Raw genomic sequence first — 27,921 nt, 5'->3', positions numbered from 1 at the left:
TCAAGTACCTCTGTGCTTTTTGCAGATAGCTGTGGCATACTCTGGAGGTGGCCAATTGCCCATGCTTCAGTGGCTGGGAAGCTCTGTACTAGGCTGGAATAGATTTTTGCAGGTTATGTTTAATGGAGAATATTTTAAAGGAAACACTGATGCTTCTTTACCTGCTTGAGTGCACACACTCATGAAAATACCAGTGATTCTCATCACTAGCAGGGAAAGTAGGAGGAGGGCAACAAAGCTGGTGAGGGGTCTGGAGCACAATGGAGCCATATGAGAAGAGGCTGAAGGAGCAGGGAATGTTCAACCTGGAGGAGGCTCAGGGGAGACCTTATTGCTCTCTATAACTTCCTGAAGGGAGGTTGTGAGCTGGGGGTCGGCCTCTTCTCTCATGTCATTACTGATAGAACTAGAGGGAATGGTTTCAAGCTGTGGCAGGGGAGACTCAGACTGGACATTAGGAAATATTACTTCTCAGAAAGGGTGGTCAGGCACTGGAATGGACTGCCCAGGAAGGTGGTGGAGTCACCGACCCTGGAGGTGTTCAAGGAACAATTGGATGTTGTGTTGAGGGACATGGTTTAGTGGAAGCTATCGGTAATGGGTGGATGGTTGGACTGGATGATCTTTTAGGTCTTTTCCAACCTTGGTGATTCTGTGATACTGTGAGGTGTGAATCGGGATCAGGAAATATTGTCTTTCAAGTAGGCTTCAAGCTGCAACTCAGATCTTATCTCTGCATGTCTATGTATGAGAGAAGCATGTAATAAAAGCATATTAATAGGGTTTCACATCAGGACTTTAAAAATAATTGCATTGAGATGCACAGTCTTCAAACATTACATTATAAACAATAACAATATACAAATTCAGTCTGAGCTCTCACTTCAAGGGCATAAAGGAGTGAAGGTTATGGGGAAAGATTACGTTTGTTCCTTTTCATACCACGTACTTCAGTCAGTGAGATGTCAAGATGAATGTCATTCTCAGCTAATCGTGCATTAAGTTGCAGCTGAGAAGAGCTTTTATAGCATCATGGTGACAAAATTCAAAGTTTACCTTCAGTGACAAAGCTCCTAGTGAAATTTTATTGGAGCTGCTAAAATTAGTTAGAGTTTCTTTCATGATAAATGGCAAGAAGGAATAAGATCCATGCACTTTCTCATCCCAGGCATCAAAACTCCACAGATCCCAATCTGTGTGGTTGTTGGTGGTAGTTGGTAAGCATGTTCATTCCCTTACATATCCTGTGCAGAGTGCCTGTAACCAAGGAGAACCTGATAGTTTACAGAAAGTGATGACCCTGAAGCCGATAGCATTTTTATTTATTTATTTATTTATTTATTTCCCCAAAAAAGCCATTTGACTTACATTGGAAGACTTTTCACATTGTTTCAAGGTTCCTGAGATTTTTGGTTTGGTCCTGGAAGCTTACCTCCAGCTAGACAGTGGGGCAAACATAATTACATTGGCTGTCCAAAAGCTCAGGGAGAACTCTTACATGCTCAGCTTCCCTTACACAGCAAGCAAAATAATGCCGTGCTATTGGTATAACTAATCTTCCTCCACCACTGGTCATCTTAACTCCTCAGAATGTCAGCATTAAAGTAAAACCACCTTCCCAGCATTTGCAACACCCTACCCTAGGCATATCCATGCAGAAACATTTCTTTTCTTTTGAAAGGATGTAAAGCTGCTCTTGAGCCCACTTGGGCACACACCAAGTCTCTGGGACCTGTGTCTGAGATGAGAAGATGTGTCATACATGTGCAGAACAGACCACAGAGTGGAGGCTTTTAGCTGAGACTTTAAAATTTGCTGAGCTGATTAAAATGAAACCTAGTCCATTGGCCCAGGCACTCTCCTGGAAAAGAACTGTGCTAAGACCAGAAGTAGTAAGCATTAAAGGATAGTGTATAATAAATGTCAGCCATCGAAGAAGTGTGAAAAATACAAATTTCAAAAAATGTCATTGTTTCTTGACAGAGTCACAGCTTTGGCCATGGAGTTCTTATCACAGTATTTCCAGTGTCACATATAATGCTGATATAAAGTTGTATCTTTCCAGAAGCCAGTGGTGGCTTTAATAAGTAGTTTCAAACCTGGTTACCTGAGAATTCCAAAGATGTAATTGCACGATTTTTGTGATCCATGCTATGGTGGAATTTGCTTATGGTATGGTATACTCATTTCCTCATTTAAATTGTCTATAAGAAACAAAAAACATATAAGAAACAAACTAACCATGGCAAAAAATCAAGTCCAGCAGAGCCCATTTTTTAAATGGTGACAGAATTCACTCTGTACATTTACGGTCTGTATCTTGCTTGTGTCTTGACAAGTCAGCTGTGTTCATTGTTTCCCTGACAGTGGACTGCAGTGCCACTTCCTCTGTTTTGAACTTCCAGGAGGGAAGCAAAGATGACTATTTTCTAAGTTAAGCTTGAATACACATTATTTAATATACTGCGCAATGAGTCACAGTTGAGTGGGACTTCATTTTATTATTTTTTTTCTGTCAGAAATTGGAACTTTACTGCATAAATGCTCTTTTTTCTATTTTGACTGAAAGCTTGGTGAGGAGCTGTGACTTCCCAGGAGCAGCACAGCACTTGGCTTGGCTCAGTGGGAGGTAGTGAGAGTAGCAGCACTGCCCTGCTGAACTCAGATCCTGACTCACAGAGTAATTTCTTCAACTCTGTTCAGGGAAGCAGCAGAGAAAACTCTGTCCTCCAGCTGATGCTGGTTCTTATTTATGCCTTATGTGCTGATATGGGGGTATTTTTGCTTCCCAGCTTTGATCACAGCCAGGAGGCAACATGAGTTTTAATTTATATAACAGCAGCCTAACATTAAACTCAGTCTGTGGACCTGGCCCATATGTTTTAAGTGAGTTCAAAAAGTCACCTATTGATTTATGTTATTTTTTTCAGCTTCACCATCAATACTTACTGTTATAATATGCAGTTGTTTCATAAGGTAGTATAAGCTCTCAGAAAAATGTGCTCAATACACTGCCTGGAGAAAGATTTCCAACCCTATCAATATTGTTATAAAGACAGATAATGTTAATAGAGGTGAGAGCTCCTTATGCATGACTTCTATCTCATTTAATAAATAGTCCCATAGTCCCTTTTGGGATGAGGAACTACTATATTAAAATTACAATAATATTTTTGTGAATAATATTTTAGTGAAATGAATCCAGGATGGTCCTACTTAGGCCAATAGTGGTTAAATTGTTACCCAGATGAAAACGTTGTTTTGATTAATGGTTGTAGAACTGTTTGTTTTGGGTTTTTTTTGTTTTTGTTGGGTTTTTTTTTTTTGGTTTTTTTTTGTTTTTTTTTTTTTGTTACCTTGTAAAAAGGTCAGTTACTAAGCAGTTCAAGAGATACTCCTCTAATCTTTGTTCTTCTGCCAGCAGATTTTTAAAAGCATCACCAATGAAGATTCAATCCAGGGACAGGGAAATCGGAGGCTGATAAGTTTTTCATTGTCAGGTAAGGTACTGTTAGAGTGAAATTTTTAAACCCAGAGTGGGAAACTGAAATTATTAAAACCCTTAATGTATATGTGTGTGTGTTTATGCATACATATGTATGGCTCTCTCTGTATATTTATCCATGCATGAGTGTGCATGTGATGATACACTAGAACACACTGCCCAGAGAAGCTGTCAGCACCGCATCCCTGGAGGCTTTCAAGGACAAATTGAGTGAGGCTTTGAGAGACATGGTCTAGTGGATGTCAACCCTGCCCATGGCAAGGGGTTGAATCTTAAGGTCCCTTCCAATCATAGAATCATAGAATCACTAAGATTGGAAAAGACCTTTAAGACTGCTAAATTCAACCACCATATCCACTAAACAATGTCCCTGAGCACCACATCTCCATGTTTCTTCAGCATCTCCATGGATGTTGACTCCACCACTTCCCTGCACAGCCTGTTCCAATGCATGACCACTCTTTCAGAGAAGGAAGCTTTCCTAATATCCAGTATTAATCTCCATTAGTGCAAATTGAGACCATTACCTTTTTTCCTATCCATAGTCACTACAATCTCCTGTTAGGTAGTTGGAGAGAGTGATAAGGTCTCCTCCAAATCTCCTTTTCTCCAGACTGAACAATCCCAGTTCCCTCAGCTTCTCTTCATAAGACTTTATCTCCAGACCAGAAACAGTAAACTGGTGCTTCAAAGCAAAAGGAGATCACTAACTTCTCCAAAACAGATCTGTAGAAATTTTGTTTTCTAAAAGTATTTGCTTTTTAGTGATGGAAGTTGGTCCTGTAAAAACTTAGTTCAAATTAATTAGTTAATTAGCAACATTGATCTCAATGAAGATAATTTCCCATGATTAGGCTTCTTAGTCTTTTCTACAACTGTATTATTATTGCTTTCTTTATTTAAAGTAATAAGAGAAATATTACAAGCCTAATTTAGTTAGGTTGAATACAGTCTTGAAGGAAAATTATTCAGCAACTTTGCATTTAGTTGCCAGTGAGTGCCACGCTTCTGATAAGCTGCTGAAAGTGTCAAAGCTCTCTTGCATGAGGTACAGAGAGAAGAAATGTGCTAATCTGCCCAAAGTGTACCAGCTGCTTCACTGAAAGTTCATGTTCTAGCAGCAATGTAACACATTTACTGAAAGCCCTGGAAACTGTTCCTTTGGATAGTGTATTTAGAAAGTGTTATTTGTGTGATACACCTCCTAACAATATATCACATTAAATAACTTTTTTCAAGCTTTAATATTTAACATATTTCACACTTCTAATCTACTAAGTGATTCTGTGGGACAAAATTGCAGAAGATCTACGTATGTCACAAACTTAAAATATGAACCTCAATACTCATAGGACACTCAGGGATTGTTGTTTGTTTTGTTTTGTTGTTTTTTTGTTTGTGTTTTTTTTTTAAATTTCTATTTTCTATATCTTTGAGATCACACATTTAAATAACATCAGTTTTTCAGTTTTTGGAATTTAGAATCTAAATAACAACTGAAAATAATATTAGGTGCACTAAAGGTTATTTTGAAAATTGTAGTTGCTATGAAATGCTAGATCAAAATGTGGATATAGAACATAGTCTGTCTTCTAAACATTCCTTGAAGCCCTAATGACCAATTTTCTAACAGGAATCGTAGCCAGTAAGTTTTGTTTAATGAATATTACCATAAACCCGCCACTTTTTCTGCCCTCCCCCAACTCAAACTGACTTGCCCAAATGTATTCTTTATAAACCGTAAAGTTACCACTTACTCACCTGTTTGTTTGTTGTTTTACCTTCCATAGCTTGTGCTAAGGTGAGGTGACTTGCTACCCCCTCCAGTACACCAGCGGCTAGGTACTGCAGTGCTCTAGATTGATGTGTTTAAAGTCTTTGAAATTAATTACTGCATTATCCTGTGCAACACACATAGTCTTACCCTGTGGTATGGAGCTTTGCATGATATTGTCTGTCTAAGACAGGTGTGTAGTCTGGTTCAGAGGAAGATAAGAGATGGTATTTCACTCCAGCGTCTAACAGCTTGCAGCGATGAAACCCTCACTGTTAAACTTTTCAGAGTAGCTTTTCATACTTTTTATGTGCTTTCTTTCTTGATTAAGGCAATTTTTAAAATAGCCTTTTGGCCATTTATGAATAATTAATTTCTTAGTTCCTTTTCATTTATAAATAGTCCTGTTTCTTTCCTTACACCTCCACTGCCTCTTCCTCATAGAAATGAGAATCCTTTCCATAGTCCCTTTGTAGCACATCCTACTAGAAAAATGATTTTTCCCTCTTTTTCACTGTCTTTAATATCTTGTCTGGTTGTCTCATTCGACAAAGATGTTCAGGCTAATCTATCCTGCTTAGCTAAATTTGTGTCTGTTTTTTTTTGTTTGTTTGTTTTGTTTGTTTGTTTGTTTGTTTTTAAATTCAGAACCTCCTTGTGTAAAGGTACCAGCCAATTCTCTCTTACTTACGTTATTATTTTTTGTAAGCCAGGTTAATGGCACCCTGGGCAGCCTGATCTAGTGGCTGGCAACCTTGCCTGTGTCAGGAGGTTAGAAATAGATGATCTTTAAAGTACCCTCTAACCTAATTCTGTAATTCTGTGATTCTGTGACTGTGGTCTTTCTGGTGATGCTTTGTTATTTCAAGTGTCCTGGTAACCTTGCAGAAAATCATTAGGCTCTTAGATATGTTCTGAACAAGTTTGGCCTAACTCAAAATGTCTTGTTTTCTCAGAGGGTCAATTGACTTATGAGCAATATGTAACACTTCCTGGTTCTGAGCACACATGGCTAGTACGCTAATAAGAAAAATGTGAATTCAATGAATTGACCATGGAATTGCTGGGGCTTTAATAATCTCTCTCACATATATTATATACAAAGCTAGCTGAAAAGCAGCAATGGCAATCAATTTAATGGTGCTTGGAAACATGAAAAAAACTCAATACCTGTCTTTTGTTGGATGGAGTTTACCAAGTAGTAGAACATTAATAACACCTTCTTAAGAGTAATAGCTGTGCTACTCACTGGTCTTTGACCTTTCTGTTGGTTATAAACTCTGTCTATTTCAGTAAATGCACCATCAAGAGACTAAGTGGACTTGTTCCTCTTGGGATGTGTTTATAAACTGCACAAAATATGCTTGTGAGCACTTTCTAGGAATACTCTCCTACAGCTGTTGACAAAAGCTTCTCTACTCTTGGGGAGAACAACTTCTAACTTCATTAACTTGCCTACCAACAGACTGATGATCTGACTAACAATAATTCACTTAGGAAATAGCTCTTTCCATACACTGGTTGTCACTCTTATTCTCCATTCTTTTCTATGACATGGATCAAATCCAGTACTTTATTATATCTGCAAGGAACTGAAATATTATCCTCACAATTGTTTTACTAATCATTATGATTGAAGAATCTCCTTGCTGTGCATGACAAAATGTGACTGTCATACTCTCTCCTCTAACCTTCAGGAAGCTTAGTCACTTGTACTGAGACAAAATCAGACCTGGTAAACACAGATTCCATCTGTGAATTGATTAACATCCCCATCTAGTTGCATGTTTTCCCACTAAACGCACACTGATTTCCAAATTGCCACAAAGATACAAACTAGTTATCATCAGAGCCAAAAAATTTGGTTTGCTGCATGAAAAATGGGTTTACAAGATGACTCTTTACAGCGTAGACAAAGTGTATTGCCCTCCTTAGGGGCAGACACTACCTGCCTGCAAATAACCCAGAGCAAAGCTTCCATAAGTCTCCTTGAGGTAGCCAGAAATCAGCACGTATGAAAGGGAAACATGAAGCTGGAACAAATTGATAATTCCCTTGGGGCAGCAGGCAGCACGTGGTGTAAGCCATTTGTATATAGTGAAGTGAGCCTAGCTGGCATAAGATGCACATACTTTTTAAACTGAAAGTCTGTAGAAGTGAAAAAGTTTACAGTTGTTGCCTGGATTTCTTCTTTTCATCATCTTTTGTAAGAGAGATGGCCTCACATTATCTGACTGATAGTTGTGTATGACCTTTTTAACACAAAAGCATGAGTTATGAATAAATGGGAAACTGACGTATGATATATCAATAACTTCTTTAGTAAACTGGCTGAAAATACACCCTTGGAAAGCATGGGTGAGTTATGTTGGTAGCCTTTCCTCATAACGTCTTCAAGAAATACACTAAAACTGCAGTGTACAGCAAGATAAATCTCAGCTGCCTGGATTCATTGGTTTTACCAAGATTTGTATTCAGTTAATCCTAGATATTCAGTATCTTCAGAGCCTTTGCTAAAGACAACACAGAGGAGAGAGAAATACTTTCCTTTGTGAAAGTGGAACAGGTGGTGTTCTTCTGATCAGGTGTTACAAAGCAGTGGTAAGAGTGTACCTGAGTGTTGTAGTAACAGCAAATTACAGCATTCATCAGTTCCACTTCAAATTAAATTCATTTCTTCTGCATATACACAGGTGTCAATGTAGCATTATTCAGAGCTTTTGGATTTTTTATGCTGATTTTCATGGCGCTCAGAATTTTTGGTGAGATATTTACATGCTACTTCTCTACTTGAGAAAGCTACTTCTGCTATCCTTGTGTGTACTGGACTTTAAAAATAGAAGTTTCTAACATTTTAACATAATTTGCTGTATTGTGCAATCTAAGCAAGAAAATGATACAAAAAGATAAAATTTCTCATGTGCTTACCTAAAACATTTTTTCTTATCCAAATATAATAATCAAATTACTAATTAAGGTTAGGAGTACCTAACCTTCATGACTGTTTATTTCCCAAAAATAGAGTGATAGGTTATCATAATATATTGAGGGTTTTTTATGATACCTAGTATTTATGTATCTATCAATATCTGTTTGCACAGTGGTACAGAAAGATAGAATGGATGCTCTTTGAAGGAAAAAGAAATCAAACATACAGCAAAAAAAATTGTGGCTTCAGAATCTTTTGAGGAAACATCAGAAAGAAAGAAAATAAGATCCAAGAGGTCTTTTCCTTCTCTTATATTTTAGCATTCTGACACTATTACACTGCTGGGCGTTTTCATTCGTCATACTTTTGCAATCTTGGTTTTTATTTCAGGAATGCTCTTATAACAGTACAACTTCTGAAGCAAAAGAGTTTGCCATAAAGTATTTAATCAGGGGCTGATACATTAGATACATGCTGGTAACTTACAGATTGCACACTTAGAGAAGAAACCCATGTTAACAGTTTGAACCATATTTTTTTACTTGTGTAAAAGTATTGCTTTAACCTTGGTAATACATGGTGTCAGCAAAATACTTTCATATGTTAGTAACGATATACCCTATCTTTTTCTTTGTTTATTAGAGGACATTAGAAGAATGAGATTTCTTTAATACAGTCAGTTTCTGGACAAACAGCTTTTGATGATCTGCTGTATGAATTGTATGGTGGATTATGCAGTCAAAATCAACTTACTTGATATATTGCATATTTGCAACTGTTGCAATATTTGCTTTTCACTGACATAAGTTGCATATTTGCTTTTCATTGACTTCATTGTAGGAAATCATAATGAACTTGTGTCTTTCTTCAGGATCTTAATGTTGAAATAAATGCATGGTGATTTTCTCTGCACAACTCATATATCAGGGAGTTCTGCAGCTAGAATGTCCTGCTCAAAATTTTGACATCATATACATGAGTTTTCCTGAATCAGTTCAGGTAGAGTTAACCCACGCATGCAAGGAAGCATTTTAAAGTGGAAAAAAAATGTAAAATGGTTTCTCATGTAGAAAAAAGTAATCTAAAAGCTATGTTTTGTAGAAGTAGAAAATTGATACTTAGGAGAAGTATCATGATAGCCACGTTTATGTCACAAAATGAATGGATGTTTTGGAATTGGAATGAGCAATTGCTTAGCTCAGATCACTTTTATTTAGTTCCACAAGTACTGATTTAGAAGCCATATTACTCTGCACAATCGGGCCGTAAAATTTTGTTTAATTAGATAATAAATTTTAAATATTTAGATTCAGCCCTATGTTACCTCACAACAAATATAGTAAGTTTTTTGTTTGGTTGGCTTTTTATTCTGACCTAGCTATCTAAATTCCTCATCAGTTTCCTGTCTATTTTTCCTGATTTCCTAGAGAATTGCCTCTAATTTGAAAAAAATAATCAGTTTATTTTACCTTATTTAACTTATTTCAGATTTCCAGGCTTTTGGTCTGAAGAAAGGAATGTTTTTCAATCCAGATCCTTATCTGAAGATTTCCATCCAGCCTGGGAAACACAGCATCTTCCCAGCACTTCCTCATCATGGACAGGAGAAAAGGTCTAAGATCATTTGCAATACAGTTAACCCAGTCTGGCAAGGAGAGGTAAGCAGTTTAAGTATTGAGCCAAGACTTGTCTTAAAACATGGAAACAACTTTGGCTGTATATTCTTTTCTCTTTTTAAGCTTTTTCTTGTCTGTAAGCTTTTCCTTGTCTAAACAGTTGTTGATCTAACAAAGTCTGGTGTGTGTCATAGTTTCTTATCAATGCAAAATGCTTAAATAATAGCTAGAAGTGATAAATTAGAATTTTTAGTATGGGTTGTTCTTTGTGGATGTTATTTATGAAGTTAATTATGGAAGGCAAATGTAACCCAGAATTGAAAAATATATTCTAATAATGTGAAAGATTGCTACTAGATTGTCATAGTATTCTTACACAGAGAGGAAACATTATATAAATTAAAATAGAATAGCATGCAAAAAAGTAGAATAGCATGCAAATAAAAATAATCTGTGTGTTTCAAAAATATCAGTGGTAGTATAAATTGAAATCAACCTTGGCACATTTACCTATCACCTTGAAGAAATGCTCTCTAGTCTGCTGCTTGTTATTGGAAGAGCTTCATGGTCATTAATGAGATCTTAGAGTTCAGTTATTCCCTGCTGTTCTTAAATTACACCCAAAATGGAAACAGAGAGAAAAGAATAAGGAGTCTTTCAGGAATTAAAGGAACTCGACATTATGAGTTTGATTTACTGATATTCTCTTTCAGAACCAACATCTTAAATGCAGGAAAGAGTAGAAGTAAATAAGTAGACTAAATAGATTTATTCAAATTAAAATGTAAATTGTGGAGTAATTTAGGTATAATTAGGTCAAACTGCATAGGCATGAAAGTTAGAGCAGGGAAGGAGATTAAAGAATTATCACTGAATACTCTTTCATTGAGGAGGATGATCAAGAAATTAAGTATCACATCAGGTTATGCTACAGGTGAACCTTTGTTAGGGAGGAGATGACACCTCCAAGCTAGTCTGAGAGCAAATGCCTTCTACAGGACTTAAGTGGAAGGCCCTGTTGTGAGGCATCCACCAAGCAGTGTCTTTTTTCCTGCCCTAAGCATCAGATGTGTCTGGCAGAGGGGTCCCAGGTCAGAGTTGCTGAAACTGGGGGTCATTAGCAGAAATGTTTCAGTAAAGTGTATAACACACCAGTCCAGAAGAAAGCAGGCATAAAAAGGAAACTTGCTGCATTATGTGTCTCATGTAGTGCATGTGATTGTGGGAGTTCATGGAAAGCATGGATGCCAGAAATTGGTGCTCAAAGGACATAGGATGCGCCTGTAATCTTGCTGTTCACTGTTTGCCAGGCTAAACTATTGAGGTGACACAAGCTGTTCGTGTTGGAAAGGGACATCAGCTGTGCTGATAGAGTCTGAAAATTATCATTTTCGAAGTGCTCAATACTGATTGGAAGTCTTTTATCAAAAATAACTTCCAGCAAAAGTAATTTGCTCTCATGTCAAGGTCTTTTTGCACTTCTGGAGGATAAAACAACCACAGAGGAAGAATGTGGCCCCAATTAAGTGTCAAGGGTCATAAGATACGCCTTAGTTTGTGAGCTGACGTTTCTTTTCCAAAGAGTTTGACAGTAATAAAAGGAGAAACAATGAAATGACCTAATAGTAAATGTAGGAAAGGAAAAACACATAGCTGACTTCTACCTTCTGTGTTCTCCCTCTGGTTTTCTTGATTTTGTACAAATACGTATCTTCTTACTTTCTGTTCTTAGCCTTTTAGTGGGTAAGTAGTCTACAACTACAGAGATGTCATTCAGCATACTATCCATCATCTTTGGCTGATGTGGAAATCTTTAACTGCTTGTACTTCGGTTGCAGTTTACACGTATCAACTGCTCTGAAGTTAGCATATCTGGCACAGAAGTTCCTAGGCTTCTTCAGTTTTATCCTTTTATGGGACAAGTGAAGGAGAATTACAAACAACTGCTAAATTGTGATGGCAGCTATTTTTCCATCCACCTTTTCAACAACACTGGTGGATATGAACACTTTAAATGAAAAATGTTGAGAACTCATAGTTATTTCATTAACTGCTTCCATCACAGGTCATTTTTCCCCAATATACTCTGGGTGATGTATTACTTCAAAAGTGTGATTCTTTCCTAAGGTTCTCTCATAGCCATGTTAACAGAAGCAAGAAGATCTCTTTTTCAGTTTCTTTCTCTTTCTTAACATATCTAATTAGTTTTGGCTCCTAAGCTTGAAAAATTCTTAAACAGGCAAATAAAACTACAAATTGTTATATTTGTATATGTTCTTGATTACCCTTGAACAAATTCAGAAATGAAAATGTTGTTTTAATTCTGTAGGACATCACCATCAAAATAAAATCCTACAAAGCAAAATAAGCTGTTTCATTTACTTACTTATATTCATTATTCATTTTGCTGTTCCACCTCATATTCTTATCAAGTTGTTTTATATGCATAGTAACCACCTGCATTAAAAGAACACTCTGAGAGCACTGTGATACCTCAAACAATATTTCACCTATGTCTTGTAATACTAATGATCTTCATTTCACAGGCTATTCAAATATTTTTCAGCACAAGTGACCCTGAATTAAAGCTATTCTTCTATTGCTCTGTTTCATTGTCTTTTATACAGGAGGATATAACCAAATGGAAATTTCTTACTAAGACATGAGTTGTATTTTGATGCTTGTAGCAATACTCAAATGAAAGTGAGGTGAAAGCCTTCAGTGAGTACTGTTCAGTGAAGCAGGTTAAGAACCATGTGGTATCTTGCAGTGGTTGAGGGGAGTCCTTCTGTGATTTTTTTCTGTGTTTTCCCATATGGAAGCATAGCATCCAGTTCTGCTAAGCCAAAGTGCTAAATATTGTAGTGAGCAATTACAAAAGCTAGTAAATATTCAAGGAAAGGTTCAGACTAGTTACTGAATGTGCCACAGCCTCTCTACAGTCAGTAATGAGAATAAAGCAATTATAGAAAATAAAAACATGTTCCCTTCACACAGAGAACTTACTGCTGATTCATAGTTAATGGTCTAGCTTCTTTTCATACTCCTGGCTCTACTTTCAGTGTGGTGCGTTCTTTGACAATATATGTTCTGTAGAACAACATAGATCTGTACTGTTAAACAACATAGATCAGGTTCTATAAAACAGCTGACTCTGGACAGCTTGCATCTATGTACTTCAACTCTGCTATCATCTAAAACATGTCAGGTGTATCCAAACAACCTGTCTGGGGTGCTATCTTGCCTGTAGTAGCCCCATCCCACTTCCAGCAGTTGACTGGCACAAGCCAAAACAATTGCCAATGACTGTCTACAGTTGTAGGCAATGTATGTCTCTGTGACTGTATTTAGTATACTGATAGTAAGATTATCTTGGTTTCCTCTTGGCACTGACTATCACAACTATCCCAGTTTTTTCTCCATGTCTGGACCTAAGTGTCCATTTTACAAATATTGTTAGATTATAGCTGAGATACAAACTAATGCTTTGAGTGACTGCTTTATCACTTTGAAGATAGCTAAATTTTTCTGGTAAATTACTTGATGTGTGTAAGCAGAGGTGTTCAGTACTCTGTTGCAAGAGCACTTGACAAGTAGTATTTAATGTATCATAACTGATAAACAGAATTAATGTATTTTCAAATGTATAACTTGTACTGACAGCACCTCAGAGAACCTGCAACCTTTGAAAAATAGTGCACTTGAAAAAAATTCTCATGAAATCTATCTCTTCAGATTACCAATCAGAAGAAGGAAATAGTCCAGGACTCAAATGCTAGATGTGTTGGTTTGGCAAGAGGAGAATTCTGTACTACTCTCAACAGGAATAGAAGCAGAGGGTCTGGGTGCTGGCTGCATCTGTCAAGGTGGTATCAATGTAATAGGCTGGCTGAGTGCTGAGCCACTCATTCAAGATGCTTTATCCTTTTTAAAATAATTGTATGATTTTAAACTGGATGTGGATTGTATTTTATCTCATTTTGATCAGATTTACGGCCCAGATCTAGATATTTGCAATCCTACCAATGCTTCATATAATGCATTATTCCATTAGAAGTTCAATGTGAAGGAACAACAGGAGTATGACACTGATTGAACTTCAATTTTTTATTGTTTAACTTAGATAATCTTTCTCCCTCTTAGCAAATATGATGGAATAAGCTGCAGAGACAGGCAGGCCTTTGTACCTAAGCTGTACCTAAGTCCAGCACAGATGCTATGAAATCTAAATCCTGAATTCAGTGTTTTGCTAGGGGTTTTAATGGCACTGCCTTGTGAGTAGCAGTTTCAGTACTTGATATTCCAATACACATAGCCACATAAAGAGTAGAACAAATAGTTTCACTAAACAGAAAAGCTGTGATTTTAAAGCTGCAGTTTGTTTTAGTATCCTGTGATGACTGAAGTGTGAAAGCCCAGGACAGCTTTAGTTCTTTCAGAAATGAGTGGAAGGAGTGAGAAAAATTATCTAGATTGTTCTAATATGTCATTCTTTCAGAAACACATTCTGATGTCATTTTCTGCACCTAGCATACTATCAGTCTCGCTAATCTTGTGTTCTAGGACTTGCAGGAGTCTTCATATAGTTCCAATCTATTCTATACTAATGAATTTGTGGACAGTATGTAAGAGATGAAGAAAAATCATGACTCTTGAAGCACTGCCAGTGCTTTATTTTTTCCAGGAGTCCTTTTAAACATTTAATGTCTTAAGGCTGAAATTGGTCATTTGTAAAGTGAAAGACATCTTGCATCAAAGAAAATTCATGGGTCTTTTAGCCAGTAACACTGAATTCCGTAGACTACGTGAAATAAGTGGGTCTTTTTATTCTTTGGGGCTTTTTTCCCAATAAAGAGGGAGAGCAAATTTGGGGGAAAATCTAGGAAGTCAAAATGGAAGGTCCCATTCAACTTCAAAGAAGTTCAATGTAAAGAGTTGTATGAAATGTTAAAACAGCAGCACAGGTTTTTTGCATCCTTATTATTGCAGGAAAAGAAACACTGTGCCATGCCAGAATAGGGTACCACACAGGTTCTGATACTGTGGTCACTGCTGAATCCCAGGCCAAAGACCCTCTAAGAATATTTGTAGGGTTTCTTACCCTTCAGCAGCAATATTCTGTGTTGTCATTGAGAAGTAGTATAGTAAGTTTAAGAAAGTGGAATTCTCCTTTAACTTATCCAGTTGCTTATATGAGAAGTACTGTGTGGGACAGAAGTCATATGCACTAGAGATTTTTGAATGGCTACAGAATAATACAGATGGAGAAAAGTGAGTACCTAGAGCACTAATTTGTTTCACTAGAGTATATCAAATGAAAAAGCCACTAATGAAATATTCATCTGAATGATTAAATCTGTCTTCACCCATTAAAAGTGATTTACAGCATTTTAAGATTTATTCCTGCATATATTGTCCCTGTGACATGATGGGTATCACAAATATATTCTTTTTAATTGTATCACATATTCAACTCCAATCTAAGAGCCTAATGCTCTTTGTCACCAATGTAATAATTTACTTGACTTTCACCAGTTAATATGCTGACTGTTCTTAGCACTTCACTGGCACTTGACTTTTTAAATCAGTAATAGTAGACTTATTCTTTTCATTTTAGCAACTTTCTTGATATTGTTTTTGAGAGCTCATCACTATAATCCATATCCAGGCATGCAAATAACATTTTTGAAAAGAAAACATGGGAATTAATCATCATCATCAATTTGCTTTCTGTGTAAACTATTCTCAGACTCTGGAAATGTTTTTATTTTCTTATGGATGGTTACAGATATATTCTATCAAGTCAGCATTTGGCATGTATCTTCAGTTTTCACCATATATAAATCATACACAAAACTCCCATAAGATCTGTTCATGTCAAAGAAATGAACTGTCTTCATATGTAAAATCATTATTGGGTCTGGAAGAAACAACAAACAAACAAACAAACAAACAGCAACAAAAAACCTTAGCACTCAAAAGCAACTCACTCTCTGAGTCTTCCCTTCAGGTCTTACTCCAACATAAAGGTAGCAGTGTAAGTTCAGATCTATGTTTAGGTCACTGAGACTGCACAAGAATTTGAATATGTCATCTAATCCAGAATATCTTTGATTCTGATTTGCATCTCTTTGAACGTGAATACAGGAATACAAGACAGTACAGGAGGTAGGTGTGCACAGTCTGTGTAAATTAGAGGAGTATCCTAATGACGCTTGCCAAAGCCAGAACTGGCAATACTGTTTGTTATTCCCAAGAAGAGTTTGTATGTTAATGTGGGTTTCTCCATTAGGTCACTTTTGCTTCTCTCTCCCTTCACTGTATTTCTGTGGATATAGTTAATTAGAACTTTTTGATTTTTGGTGCCAGAGAAAATATCAGTTAAAGCTTTCTCTTGTACTGGGACATTTTTAAAACAATGCCTTGTACAGGTTCTCCAGTGTCTAATAAGGTGTGCTGTAGTGGTGCAGCATTTCTTTTAGCTGGGGATTAACAGGGTCTGTCCTTTCCAACATGCTTATCATCAAAATTGTAGGAACAACTTAGAAGTAAAAAATTAATCTCTGGATCTTCAGACTCTAACAGTACTGGTATTGACAAATGCCTGTAGAAGTTGTTGCAAATGGGGAAAGATAAGAGGCAATCTGCTTGTCTTTCTAGAGCAAATATGGCTTTTTCTAGGAATGAAATTTCAGAAGGATGCCAGAATGCCCTAAAAAAGAACCATAGAATCATAGAATTATTACTGTTGGAAAGGAACTCTAAGGTCACCTAGACCAATCGTCTACCTACCACCAATATTGCCCACTAAACCATATCTTGAAGTACTACATCTGCCCTTTCCTTAAGCACCTCCAGGGACGCTGCCTCCACCACATCCCTTTTCCAATGCCTAACCACACTTTCAGAGAAGTTCTTCCTAATATCCAACCTAAACCTCCGTTCTGCCACTTGAGGCCATTGCCTTCAGTCCCATTGCTAGTTTCATGGGAGAAGAGGATGACTTCCCCCTTGCCACAGCCTCCTTTTGGGTAGTTGCAGAGACCTATAAGGTTTGCCCTGAGCCTCCTATTCTCCAGATTAAACAATCCCAGTTCCTTTAGCCGCTACTTATAAGACTTTAGTTGCAGATCCTCCACCAACAAAGAGTGTACCTATTCAAGCCATTTGCTGACAGCTTCTTCAGGAAAATGCTATGATATCACAGAATCACAGAATTATCAAGGTTGGAAAAGACCTAGAAGATCATCTAGTCCAACCATTACCAATACTTCCTGGCTAAATCATATTCCTCAGTGCCACATCCAAGCGTTTCTTGAACACTCCCATGGTCTGTGACTCCACCACCTCCCTGGGCAGTGCCTGACTAATCTTTCCAAGAAGTAATACTTCCTAATGTTCAGCCTGAATCTCCCCTGCCACAGCTTAAAACCATCCTCTAGTTCTTATCACTGATTACACAAGAGAAGAGGCAACCCCAGCTCACTACAACCCCCTTCAGGAAGTTATAGAGAGCTATAAGGTCTCCCCTGAGCCTCCTCTTCTCCAGGCTGAACAATCCTAGCTCCCTTCAGCCCCTCTCTCAATAAGGCCTGTGCTCCAGACCCCTCACCAGCTTTGTAGCCCTCCTCATAAGGCCTGTGCTCCAGACCACTCACCAGCTTTGTAGCCCTCCTCTGAAACACGTTCCAGGGCCGCAATGTCTTTCTTGCAGTGAGGGCCCAAAACTGAACACAGTACTCAAGGTGTAGCTGCACCAATGCCGAGTACAGGGGGACAATTACCTCCCTGTTCCTGCTAGTAACACTGTTTTTGATGCAAGCCAGGATGCCGTTGGCCTTCTTGGCCACCCGGGCACACTGTCGGCTCATGTTCAGCGAGCATCAATCAGTACCCCCGGGTCTGTTTCCTCAACACAATCCTCTAGCCACTCTGCCCCAAGCCTGTAGCGCTGCCCAGGGTTGTTGTGGCAAAGTGCAGAACCTGGCATTTGGTCTTGTTGAACCTCATCCCGTTGGCTTTGGCCCAGCTCTCCAGCCTATCCAGATCCCTCTGAAGGCCCTCTCTACCCTCAGGCAGATCGACACCCCTGCAATTTTGGTGTCATCCGCGAATCTTACTGAGGGTGCACTCCAATGCCCTCATCCAAGTCATCAATAAAGATGTTGAAGAGGACAGGTCCAGCACCGACCCCCTGGGGAACACCACTCATGACTGGTCTCCAACTGGATTTAACTCCATTTACCACCACTCTCTGGGCCCAGCACCTCCCAGCCAGCTCCTTACCCAGCCGAGAGTGTACTCATCCAACCCACGGGCTGCCAGCTTTTGTAGGAGAGCAGCACGGGAGACAGTGTTATAGTGATATATAGCGTGATATATAGCATCAGAAACTTTGCTGAAATCCCATCTGACCCCATGGACTTGTGACAGCAAGTCTTGTGACAGCCTAGGTGGAGTAGCAGGTCTCTGTTTCCACCTGAATCATGGGGGGTTTATTCTGCTCCCACCCCAGATTTACAGGTCAGGAGGCTAGGAACCCTGTGGATAACTAGTCTGACTATTAAAGACAGGTGTAAAGAAGGTACTGAGAATCTCAGCCTTTTCCTTATCCTCAGTGGTCATGTTTCCCACTGCATCCAGTAAAGGATGGAGATTCTCCTTGGCCTTCCTCTTACTGTTAATATATTTGTAAAAACATTTTTTGTTGTCCTTTACCACAGTGGCCAGATTGAGCTCATGATGGGCTTTAGCCTTTCTGATTTTCTCCCTGATTATTCTAGCAACATCCTCGTACTCTCCACATGTTGCCTGTCCCTTCTTGCACAGGAGGTAAGCTCTCTGTTCCTCCTGGAGAGACACTTCATTAGTTCCCTACTACTCAGTAGCTGAGGTGTGCTGCAAAGCTGAGTTGCCACAAATAGGCAGTCTAGTGGAAGAAAATGCTGACTATACATCTCTCCATGCTTGAAGTTTTGCTGTACTTACATGCAGCTATTTAAAGTATTTAGAAATTGTGTGGAAAAATGGAAAAAAGATCATCTGGCCAATTACATCTAGATCAATAACCACTGCTAGGGCAGAGTTCATTAGATCCCATAGATATACTCTTCTTACCATAGACAAGCCTTCTCTTGCTAATATGCCAGGAATATCTGAAATTCTTGCATTCTCCAAGCCTGATTCCGCAGTATTACACAGTACCTATAGGATGTTTTCACTTGATTGTTTTGAGGACAAGCTATTTTTATTTACAGGCCTATGCCTTGGGTTCCAAGGCCTGTTTCTGTTCTGTGAAAAAGCCAGAGAATCCCGCAGGCTGATCGTATGCAGCAGTACTTTGTAGCTCAGCCACTGGCTTCATGTTCTTTACTCTTCTTTTATTGCAGCAATTCAGCTTTGTCTCCCTGCCCACGGATGTCCTGGAAATAGAAGTTAAAGACAAATTTGCCAAGAGCCGTCCAATCATCAAGCGTTTCCTGGGAAAACTCTCTATGCCAGTTCAGCGCCTCTTGGAAAGACATGCTATAGGGTAATTTTGCTGCTTGTACTTTCAGTTGTTTAAGGAGTGTGCTGCCAATTTGAAGTTCCTGGTGATACATCATTATAGTTACATAATGATGTTGTGTGGGCATTATTAAACTGAGACTTGTCTTCTTGTATAGGACGATGGGCACTGATTTCTCTCTATAACCTTATCTGTTACATTTTGAAACATGAGAACTGGCATTTAGGAAAGGTTTTGTGTGTATCCCGGCCACAAATCTGGAGAGTGCAATATTTTCAATTTAAACAATGTTTTAGTGCTATCAGCAGTCTACTTTCATATTTCAGAGAATTAACTCTGGGCTAAAATCTTGCCAGATCTGTTCCTCCTCCCTTTAGACAGTGGAAATACTGTAGAAATATATGTTGTAACTGAGTCCTTCTAACCTTCCCACTGCTGCCAAGGAATATCCTCATAATAGCAGCATTGCCCTGCCCTGCTTCCCCATTATAAGAATGTCCAAGGAGAGTGTGTGCAGCAGTATTGAAGTAATATACTCCAACCTGAGATAGATGGATAGCATGCTGACAAAGCCAAAATGTTTGCTCTGAACTTTGAGGTTTAGACCTTCAGGAGCAGTGAAAGACTAAGCTACTGAAGAGAGCATAGATAATGCAGTTGCCAGGAAGGCATTTCTGAAAACTGGATCTCAGTTCAGCTGAACAGCAGGATGCTGGGTTTGTTGGAAGTGTTTTTGAACAGCTAGTTCAGAAACTGGCTATGATATTGACAGCTGAATCTAACAGAAGGGACTAAATTACATGCATGTTTCTCAAGTAGAAAAGACAGAATGGCTTTTTAGAAACCAGATGGAAAAGAACAGCTTGGGGAAAGTAGAGCTTTGTAACTGAAATCACTGGCTTCCCTCAACGTGGAAAGATTTGTCATCATCATCTGATTATATCTTCCTATTTTACTTCCTTATAGAAAACACTGTCTGTCTAAGGACATACTTTGCGAAGAGCAGTGCCTCCAGCCTGTACCTAGATCTGGCTTAGTTTTTATACCACAGTGGCTTTTAAATCTCAGGCAAGCCCAATGAGAATCCAGAAATTCGGAAACATACTTAAAACTTGAGATCATCTCATTTATGTGATTTCCAATGCATGTGAAACTACACTAATAATTATATTGGGCCCAACTGGGACTATGTCTCTTTAAAAGATATATAAATACTACTATTCAGTGAAGCCTCTGCACTTAACAAATGCTTTGCAGACGTTGATTCGACCTCATTTTGGGCAACTGGGAAGTTAATCTCTTCTGTAGTTTCATTCTGTTCTGAGGGGTGGATGAAGTGTGGCAAAGGGAGGGACCTGCACAAGGACAGAATGGAATCATTGATCAACCTTGTCAGGAAGGTGTTCTCCTGATATTTCAGCTTCATAGAGGTAAGAGGGGTGGAAAGAGATGGAGAGTAGTTCAACCAGCTTAAAAAGAGAAGGTGGTAAGTGGGGCCTGATCTATCCAGAATTTTGAAAGAAAGTACAGGAAAGCTGAGTTTTGTGCAGATGATGAAGGAAAAGAAATACAGAAATGTGAGATTATGCATAAGCGTAGATATGGTCAGGTCAGCAAGGAAGTCTTGTTACAATAGCTGAAGTGGGAGTTGTTTGGTTCCGATGTTGACATCTCCATGCCCATGCTGCAGAAGTTCCATTTCCACCATTCTCTATATATACATATGTGCTTGTGTATGGCAAAAACCTGTATAAATCACTGACTCAGCTGTTCCATTGTAATTGAAGACACTGTCCTCTCCTTCTCTGCCATTTGTTCTTTTGTATGCAAGTCAACATGCCCTCATGGCTGGGTTGAATAGAATCTGAAACACATTCCGTATTTTTGTAGGACACAGCAGCCTTATTTATGGACAGTAGATATTTGGTAGGCTATAGTCTATTGTGACAGTACTTGTTTTCTTTCAGGGACAGGGTTGTAAGCTACACACTTGGTCGCAGGCTTCCTACAGATCATGTCAGTGGCCAGCTGCAGTTCCGATTTGAGATAACTTCTTCTATTCATCAAGGTAATTGTTAGTGTTAATGCATTCTTTTTCCAGCTCTTTTTTGGCTTTGCATTCATTTCTCCTCAGAAGTCTAAATTCTTTCCTGGCAGCTCTGGGACCTTAGCTATGGTCATGAGGAAAGGAAAGTGTATAGTCTTCTGTCCCCAGAATGCATCATGAGTTGCAGTTTTTTCCCTGCTTCCCCTTAGCTTACAGCTGCTAATGTGTCCTCCTGTTCTTTACTGCTTCACATAGTCCTTCATGTCACTGGAGAGAGGAGGATGAAAAACTAAGGTCCCACCTGCTTCTCTGTCATCTGTCCTGAGGAAGTGTTTGGTGGGCTATTATTTGCAGAGCCATCAACATTTGAGCATTTTATAAGTAAAAGTGAATAATCTGATAGTAAAGATGATTGAAGACTTCCTCATTTTGACTATTGTTAATCTAAAAAAAAAAAAAAAAAGTAAAAGAAAATGTATTGTTCCCTTTCAGTCACAATGGTGTCAGTTGGAATCTTGGTTTTGTGTGAAAATCTCAGTAATAAGTAATAAATAATACTCAGGGGCTTTTTTCTTCTCTAAAGTCATTCTGCCTCAGGTACACCTTGTCAAGCCAACAGCTGCATTAATACTAGGAAATTATGACCAGCCCCTTACTGGAAAAACATGACGTCTTTCTTTTGACTGGTGGATGGGATCAGAAAGCCCAGGTTGTCTGGCACCTGAGAGAAGATCATATCAAAGAAAAAATTTCCAGACTTCAGGGGGTTGATAAGCAATTTGCTAAATTCTCTGTTGTAAAATCTTGTCAGGTTCTGCATGACAAGAACAATGTAATTAAAGCATCAGAGAAGGCATCCTTGTCAATACCATGCTACTCCTCCCCATGCCCATTTGCTTAAAGGGGAGTTTCAGGAAAGGTGTTACTTTCAGGTTATATGGCAAGAAGGCAGTATGCTGCATACACATTACTACCATGAGTAAGTTCTGTGATTATTAAATCTACTGCACAAAGACTGCCTAGAACAAAAACAGCCTTTTTCAGTTAACCACTCGTTTCAGTCTCTAATTTATGTTTTAATTTTCTCATATTGCTGTGGATGCCTCTGACCTCACAGCCAAGTTTCTTGTTCAGTCAACATTTTGTGTTAAAAGAATAATTTCTTTTTCTGTCTCGTACAGATGATGAAGAGGTCACCATTAGTGCAGATCCTGAGCCAGCTGACCTCCAGGAAAGCCCTGTGAACAACCCCACAGAGGAAAGCCTCGGTGAGCCTCCATGCATCAACACAGTGACCTCAGAAAATACAATTCCAGAAGAGCTAAATGGATACAATGTGAACAATATTGATAGCCCAGGGGCTGTCAAACCACCCAGGGAAGTCAACCAGAACAACGTAAATGAAGAGCTAGCAGGAGATGAGGAGGTTGATGCCATGCCAGTTCCTGACTCCTTGGAAACCATCCAAGGAAAAGTGCTGCCTTCTTTAAATGCGACGAACCTCATGGAGGAGCTGGGTCTGCAGGCTTGCATGTCTCCTTCCGAGACTGAAGTCAGAGAAAATTGTGAAGTCAATTCTGGTACTCAAGAAGATGATGGAGTATTGAACAGCACAGAAACTTTAGAGGTCAATGAGGTGAGTGTAGATGTGTATGCTGGCAAAGACCTAGAGAAGAGTCAGGAAGAAGGGGCATCAGCCCAAGAGGAGGAAGACAGCAAGCATCAATTGAGAACCACAGCAAAGAGGAAAACAAGGCCATGCTCCCTGCCTGTGTCTGAACTTGAGACGGTTATAGCTTCAGCTTGTGGTGAACCAGAGACCCCTCGCACTCACTATATAAGAATCCACAACCTGCTCCACAGCCTGCCCTCAGCACAGATGAGCAGTGATGGGGAAGAAGAGCAAGATGCTGGCAATGGTGGGGAGAATGATGAAGAGTCCACAGTCAAGGAGATGTTGCAGAAGGAGACAGTCAGTGAGAGTGAGACAATGGCAGCAGAGCCTCCTCCAGAAAATGAGGCCGAAGAGAACTTCAGCCAGTGCACAGTGCCTCCTGGGACCTTAGACGAGCAACTCTCTGACTTAAATGATGGACTGGTGGATGGGGAAAACCCCAGGACAGGAAGTGAAAGCGAGTCAAGCTCCAGACCCAATGGTGACAATGACTGTGAGGCATGCGATACCTCTTGCTACAGCCCCTCCTGCTATAGTACCTCCTGCTATAGTACTTCCTGTTACAGCACTTCTTGCTACAGCACCTCCTGCTATGACAGTAACAATCGCTTCTCCAGCCATACCCGCTTCTCCTCTGTTGACAGTGCAAAGATTTCTGAGAGCACGGTCTTTTCCTCTCAGGATGATGAGGAGGAGGAGAATAGTGCTTTTGAATCGGTGCCAGACTCAGTACAGAGCCCTGAGCTGGACAGGGAGCAAGTGGATGGCTCCTCCCAGTGGCCAGATGAACTAGTAGCTCATGGTGGGAATCCACAACTAGCTGCAGAAAGTCTAGACACCCCAATAGCAGGTCCAAGCAGCAGAAGAGAAGGTTAGATGCTGAGAATCTATGAACTGAGCAACCCTGATTATATGGATGTCACAGAAGGCATCAAATAATCAAGGTTTCAGATAGCTCATGGCTGATTTCATAAAAACTTGGGGTCTCTGAGCTGGGTAATATTTTAGGGAGGGCTGGGTAATTGATCCTGTCTTTAAATATCCCAACATATACAGATGGGGATCTGTATATATGGATTCCTGTAGATATACATGCATCATTATAAAATCAAGATTAGCTGAAGTTATGTGGAAGACTAGCATTATCACATCCACCAACTCATTCCTTATTTCCTGGGATTGTTTCATTTCACATATCTGATGTACTGCCATGTCTCTGCTAGAAAGTGAGAGGGTCAGCTTGTGCTTGTCAAGGGGCAGACATGCTGATTTATTTCAGCTAAGGACCCAGGCTGGTGTCTGTATGTAATATACCCAGTTGTATAGGTGGATAAAAGGAAATGTTTTCAAGTGAGAAATGAAACAGCTGCCTCTTACAAAGCCTGTTTACACAAATTTCCCAATAATTTTTCATGTTTTCAAACAAATCTACATCAAATTTCACAGATCACAGGGCAACTCAGAATACTTTTTTTCTCAGATTGAACAATATCCAACAAAATTCTTGTCTTATCTTTCTCTAGAGATAAAACATAATGTGAAAAATCACTTATTTCTTCGCAATGTAGGTATTCTTTTTCCCAGTCTTTTCAAACCTCAACATTAAATATATACCTTTGGTAAGTTTTTGGTTTTTTTTACATCGTATGGAGTTACATGAAGGATAGAGTTGGTTACTCATCTTCAGTTCACTTATCATTTTTCTCAGGCTGAAGAAGTAAAGGCCTCGGAGGCTGCTATGGTCAAGAAGTAGAATTTGCATTCCCATATTATGAGTCAGCTGTCTCCTGGTATAAGTGACACCAAATTTAAACAGCACTGAGAGAATGCTAAAGCATCCTTGTACCTTTTTATTGTCCATTCCCACTTCATTTACCCTGACCTTTCTCTGCTCTTGCAGAAGGAAAGGTGTAAGGGGATTGTTAAACCCTTAGTTCTAGCTCAAACAATTAATTGTCAGAAGTACGGAGAGATAGAAATCCTCAGCAGGGTGGACCTTCCTTGCAAGTGAGGGTCTTTGTATACCCAGGAGGGCATGAGTGTGCATGTGCATGAGACAGTTGTTACAGAATCGATGGTTATTTTGGACCATGTGCACATCTGAGAGGGGTTTTAGGGAGAGGATGTCTTCTGCGTATGGATTTGGCACGACTTCAAAATTTTGTCTCTTGAGTCTATATAAAGCACAGCAACTTTGCCTTGTCTGGATGAAAGAGAGAATGTCTGAAGGGCAGCCCTGTTCTTACTACTCTTTTGGTATGACCAGGTGGTACTTCAGTAAATTTGCATGTTGATCCATGTTTGGTGGCTGTTACACATACAGTAGATGTGGTCACCTCCATCCACTCCGGGTGACCGATACTACCATGATTCCACTGGCATAAATGTCATGACTAGGGGAGAGTCAATTATGGTGAGGTAAGTAAAGAAACATAGATTAATGTTCTGGTAAATTGTGCTACAACACCTGTAGAAATAGCACAGTTTTTAAGGCTATGGTAGACTTTTAACACTGAGTAATAACTTACATAACTCTGCTGTCTGTTCAAAACACACAGCAGATAAGATTGTTAGATATGCCCATATACAAGTGTTTTAAAGGAGAAATTTAAGGTGCCATATGGTGTCATCAAAGGACCTAGAAGAAGGAGTATTCTTGACAAGTATTTTTTCTCGCTTCTGGATGGTGTGAGATTTTTTTCAGTTTTACACAAAATTAGCTCCTGCCTTGTAGCTGTTGTTTGTGTATGCTTATTTTTAGACATTTTTTTTAATATATCTAGTAGCAGTATGGTTTTTTTGTTTGTTTTTTGTTTTTGTTTTTGTTTTGTTTTGTTTTTTGTTTTTTTAATGTACTTTCTTAGGATATTAAAATAACACTGATTTAACACAGCACACAGTTTGGTTCAGCTGAATGGTCTGATTTTAATTTTTAAGTGTCTGTTACTAGGATAAATAATCTTGGTTTCTGAGGTTTTAAGGACAGAATGAGAAAGAATCTGAATTCTTTTTATCTTTTAGTTTCCTCATTCTCATAGTTAAGTCTAAGATGAAAAATAGTTTTTCTTCCTTACAATAAACTTCTTCATATCTTACAGAATTCTATAAAACAAAATATCTGGATCTTAAGTTATTCCTCTCAAAGGAACATGAGTTTGGACATTTACTTAGATTTCATTTATTTCATATTCAGATATATTTGCACATATACACTATGACTGTTTTCTAAAAACTACTGTCTCACTGTCCACTGTGTGTCAGTTTTCCTTCTTCTTTCCTTCTGTATCTCAGGTCTTCTCTCTTTATCTCAGGTCCTGACTATGTTTTACTATCTTTTTTCCTCTTCTATCATCTGTCTCCTATTTGTTTCTGGTTCTTATCTCATTCTCTCTCCTCCTACCCAAGATGAACACTTTGAATTTTGAAAAACACCTGTAGAAGGAGGTGTTCTGCTTTACAGGGACTGCATAATTCTGCCTCTCCAATCTGTTTATACAGTTGCTAATTCTTTGGAAAAGCAGAGGAAGATTCAAGGCAGATTTTAGCCTCGTATTCTGCTGGTGAGAAAAGTTGGAGCCAGGATTTTGCATGTTCCTGTCCACTTTCTACAGAAGCTTGAGCTGTACTATATTTCTCAGAGATCAAGCCTGATTCTTCTGCTTACACTTTTGTGCCTATGAGTCCAGAATCTGGCCCATAATAGCTTAGCATTGGCTATAACCTGAGACCACGGCCCTGACTGCATTATTTTCATAATTCTTTGGTGTATGAATTGTTTTTAAAATAGTGCCTGGGAATAGGAATAAATAGAGCTGCAACTATACCAGGAAAACCTCTGTGACAAATAATCACTTGTTTTAGAGTAGCTTGAACCAGTAGTTTGAACCATGTTGTGAAAACAGTGAATGACTGTCAATATCTTGAATATCTTGTCCATAGGTGATTGTCCTTTACTCCATAATTCTCAGCCAGTCAGCCAGCTTCCTTCCTTGCGGCCTGACCATCATCACTACCCAACTATCGATGAGCCTCTTCCACCAAGTAAGCTTTGGCATTTTTTAATTTATTACATTTTTTCAGCCTTTCCTGTTAATTCAAACAGTGTAGAGGTCAGTATGTCTTTCTATATAACTCCATCTGTTCTTTCTTTCTCCAGAACCCAAGCAATATGGTCTTTTGTTTCCCATGTTTGACCCTGACTTCAGGTGTTGTCATGTTATTTTGGACAACCTCTATAACATCCTTTTGCCTTGATCCGTTCTCTTCTTTAACTACCATGAAATGAAAATAATAGTATTTTCCTCATTCCAGTCAATATTGTGAGATTGGAATGAATATGTATCTGTCAGGTGTGCTGGAAGCCTTTCAAAAAAAGCTTTGGGTTTATCAGCAAAGTACTGTGGGTTTTGTTTTGTTTGTTCGCTTTTTGTTTTTGTAAAGTTTGTCTTCAGGTTTTTCTGTAACCCACTTCAAACAGTTTGGGATGCACTCCCTGTGCTCAGTCAGCCCTGCTTTCAGGTCCAGCAGAGCTTTTGATCAGTCAGGATGCACCAGAAACAAATAGTAGGTCCAAATGATTCTGTGAAAGGCAGCTCATGCATGGTAATGCCATCATACTGTTTTTTGATTTGGTGATCAATTTAATGTTCTGTTTGTTATTGGAAGTAATGACATCTGCAGTTGATATGAACAAAAATCAGAGATTTTTATGGAGAATAACTGATTAGCGGTCCGATAAGGCAGGACTTTTACCTCTGTATCTACTGCTGAAGATTTTCACTTGTCTTAGTACCTTTTCCCTTGTGTACCTAGAGGATTACTCCGCTTTTTACATTAGCGCTAACTGCCCAGCAGAGTGCAGTCTTTG

General features: G+C 38.9%; 1 protein-coding gene across 18 annotated transcripts in view; it reads left to right on the top strand.

Annotated features, from left to right (window-relative positions):
* The window catches only part of HECW1 (HECT, C2 and WW domain containing E3 ubiquitin protein ligase 1), a 203,647-nt gene that overhangs the window by 119,999 nt on the left and 55,727 nt on the right, over positions 1–27,921 (top strand). For 9 of the 18 annotated variants that reach the window (XR_004306356.1, XR_004306357.1, XM_032443004.1 and 6 more), the window contains 6 exons: positions 3,422–3,500; positions 9,697–9,866; positions 19,214–19,356; positions 21,300–21,400; positions 22,561–23,925; positions 26,994–27,095. Coding sequence is in view for 16 of the 18 variants with exons in the window: in XM_032443004.1 (XP_032298895.1) it covers positions 3,422–3,500; positions 9,697–9,866; positions 19,214–19,356; positions 21,300–21,400; positions 22,561–23,925; positions 26,994–27,095 (1,960 nt within the window). In the remaining 2 variants the exon portion in view is untranslated. Of the gene's footprint in view, positions 1–3,421; positions 3,501–9,696; positions 9,867–14,527; positions 15,096–15,128; positions 15,993–19,213; positions 19,357–21,299; positions 21,401–22,560; positions 23,926–26,993; positions 27,096–27,921 lie in introns of those variants that run through there. The other 9 variants (XM_032442995.1, XM_015854914.2, XM_032443008.1 and 6 more) reach the window with 7 other exon arrangements.

This window comes from Coturnix japonica, chromosome 2 (genome assembly GCF_001577835.2).
Source record: "Coturnix japonica isolate 7356 chromosome 2, Coturnix japonica 2.1, whole genome shotgun sequence".
NCBI classification, from domain to species: domain Eukaryota; kingdom Metazoa; phylum Chordata; class Aves; order Galliformes; family Phasianidae; genus Coturnix; species Coturnix japonica.
The sequence above is the reverse complement of the archived record's forward strand: the minus strand, read 5'-3'. Positions and strand labels throughout refer to the sequence as shown.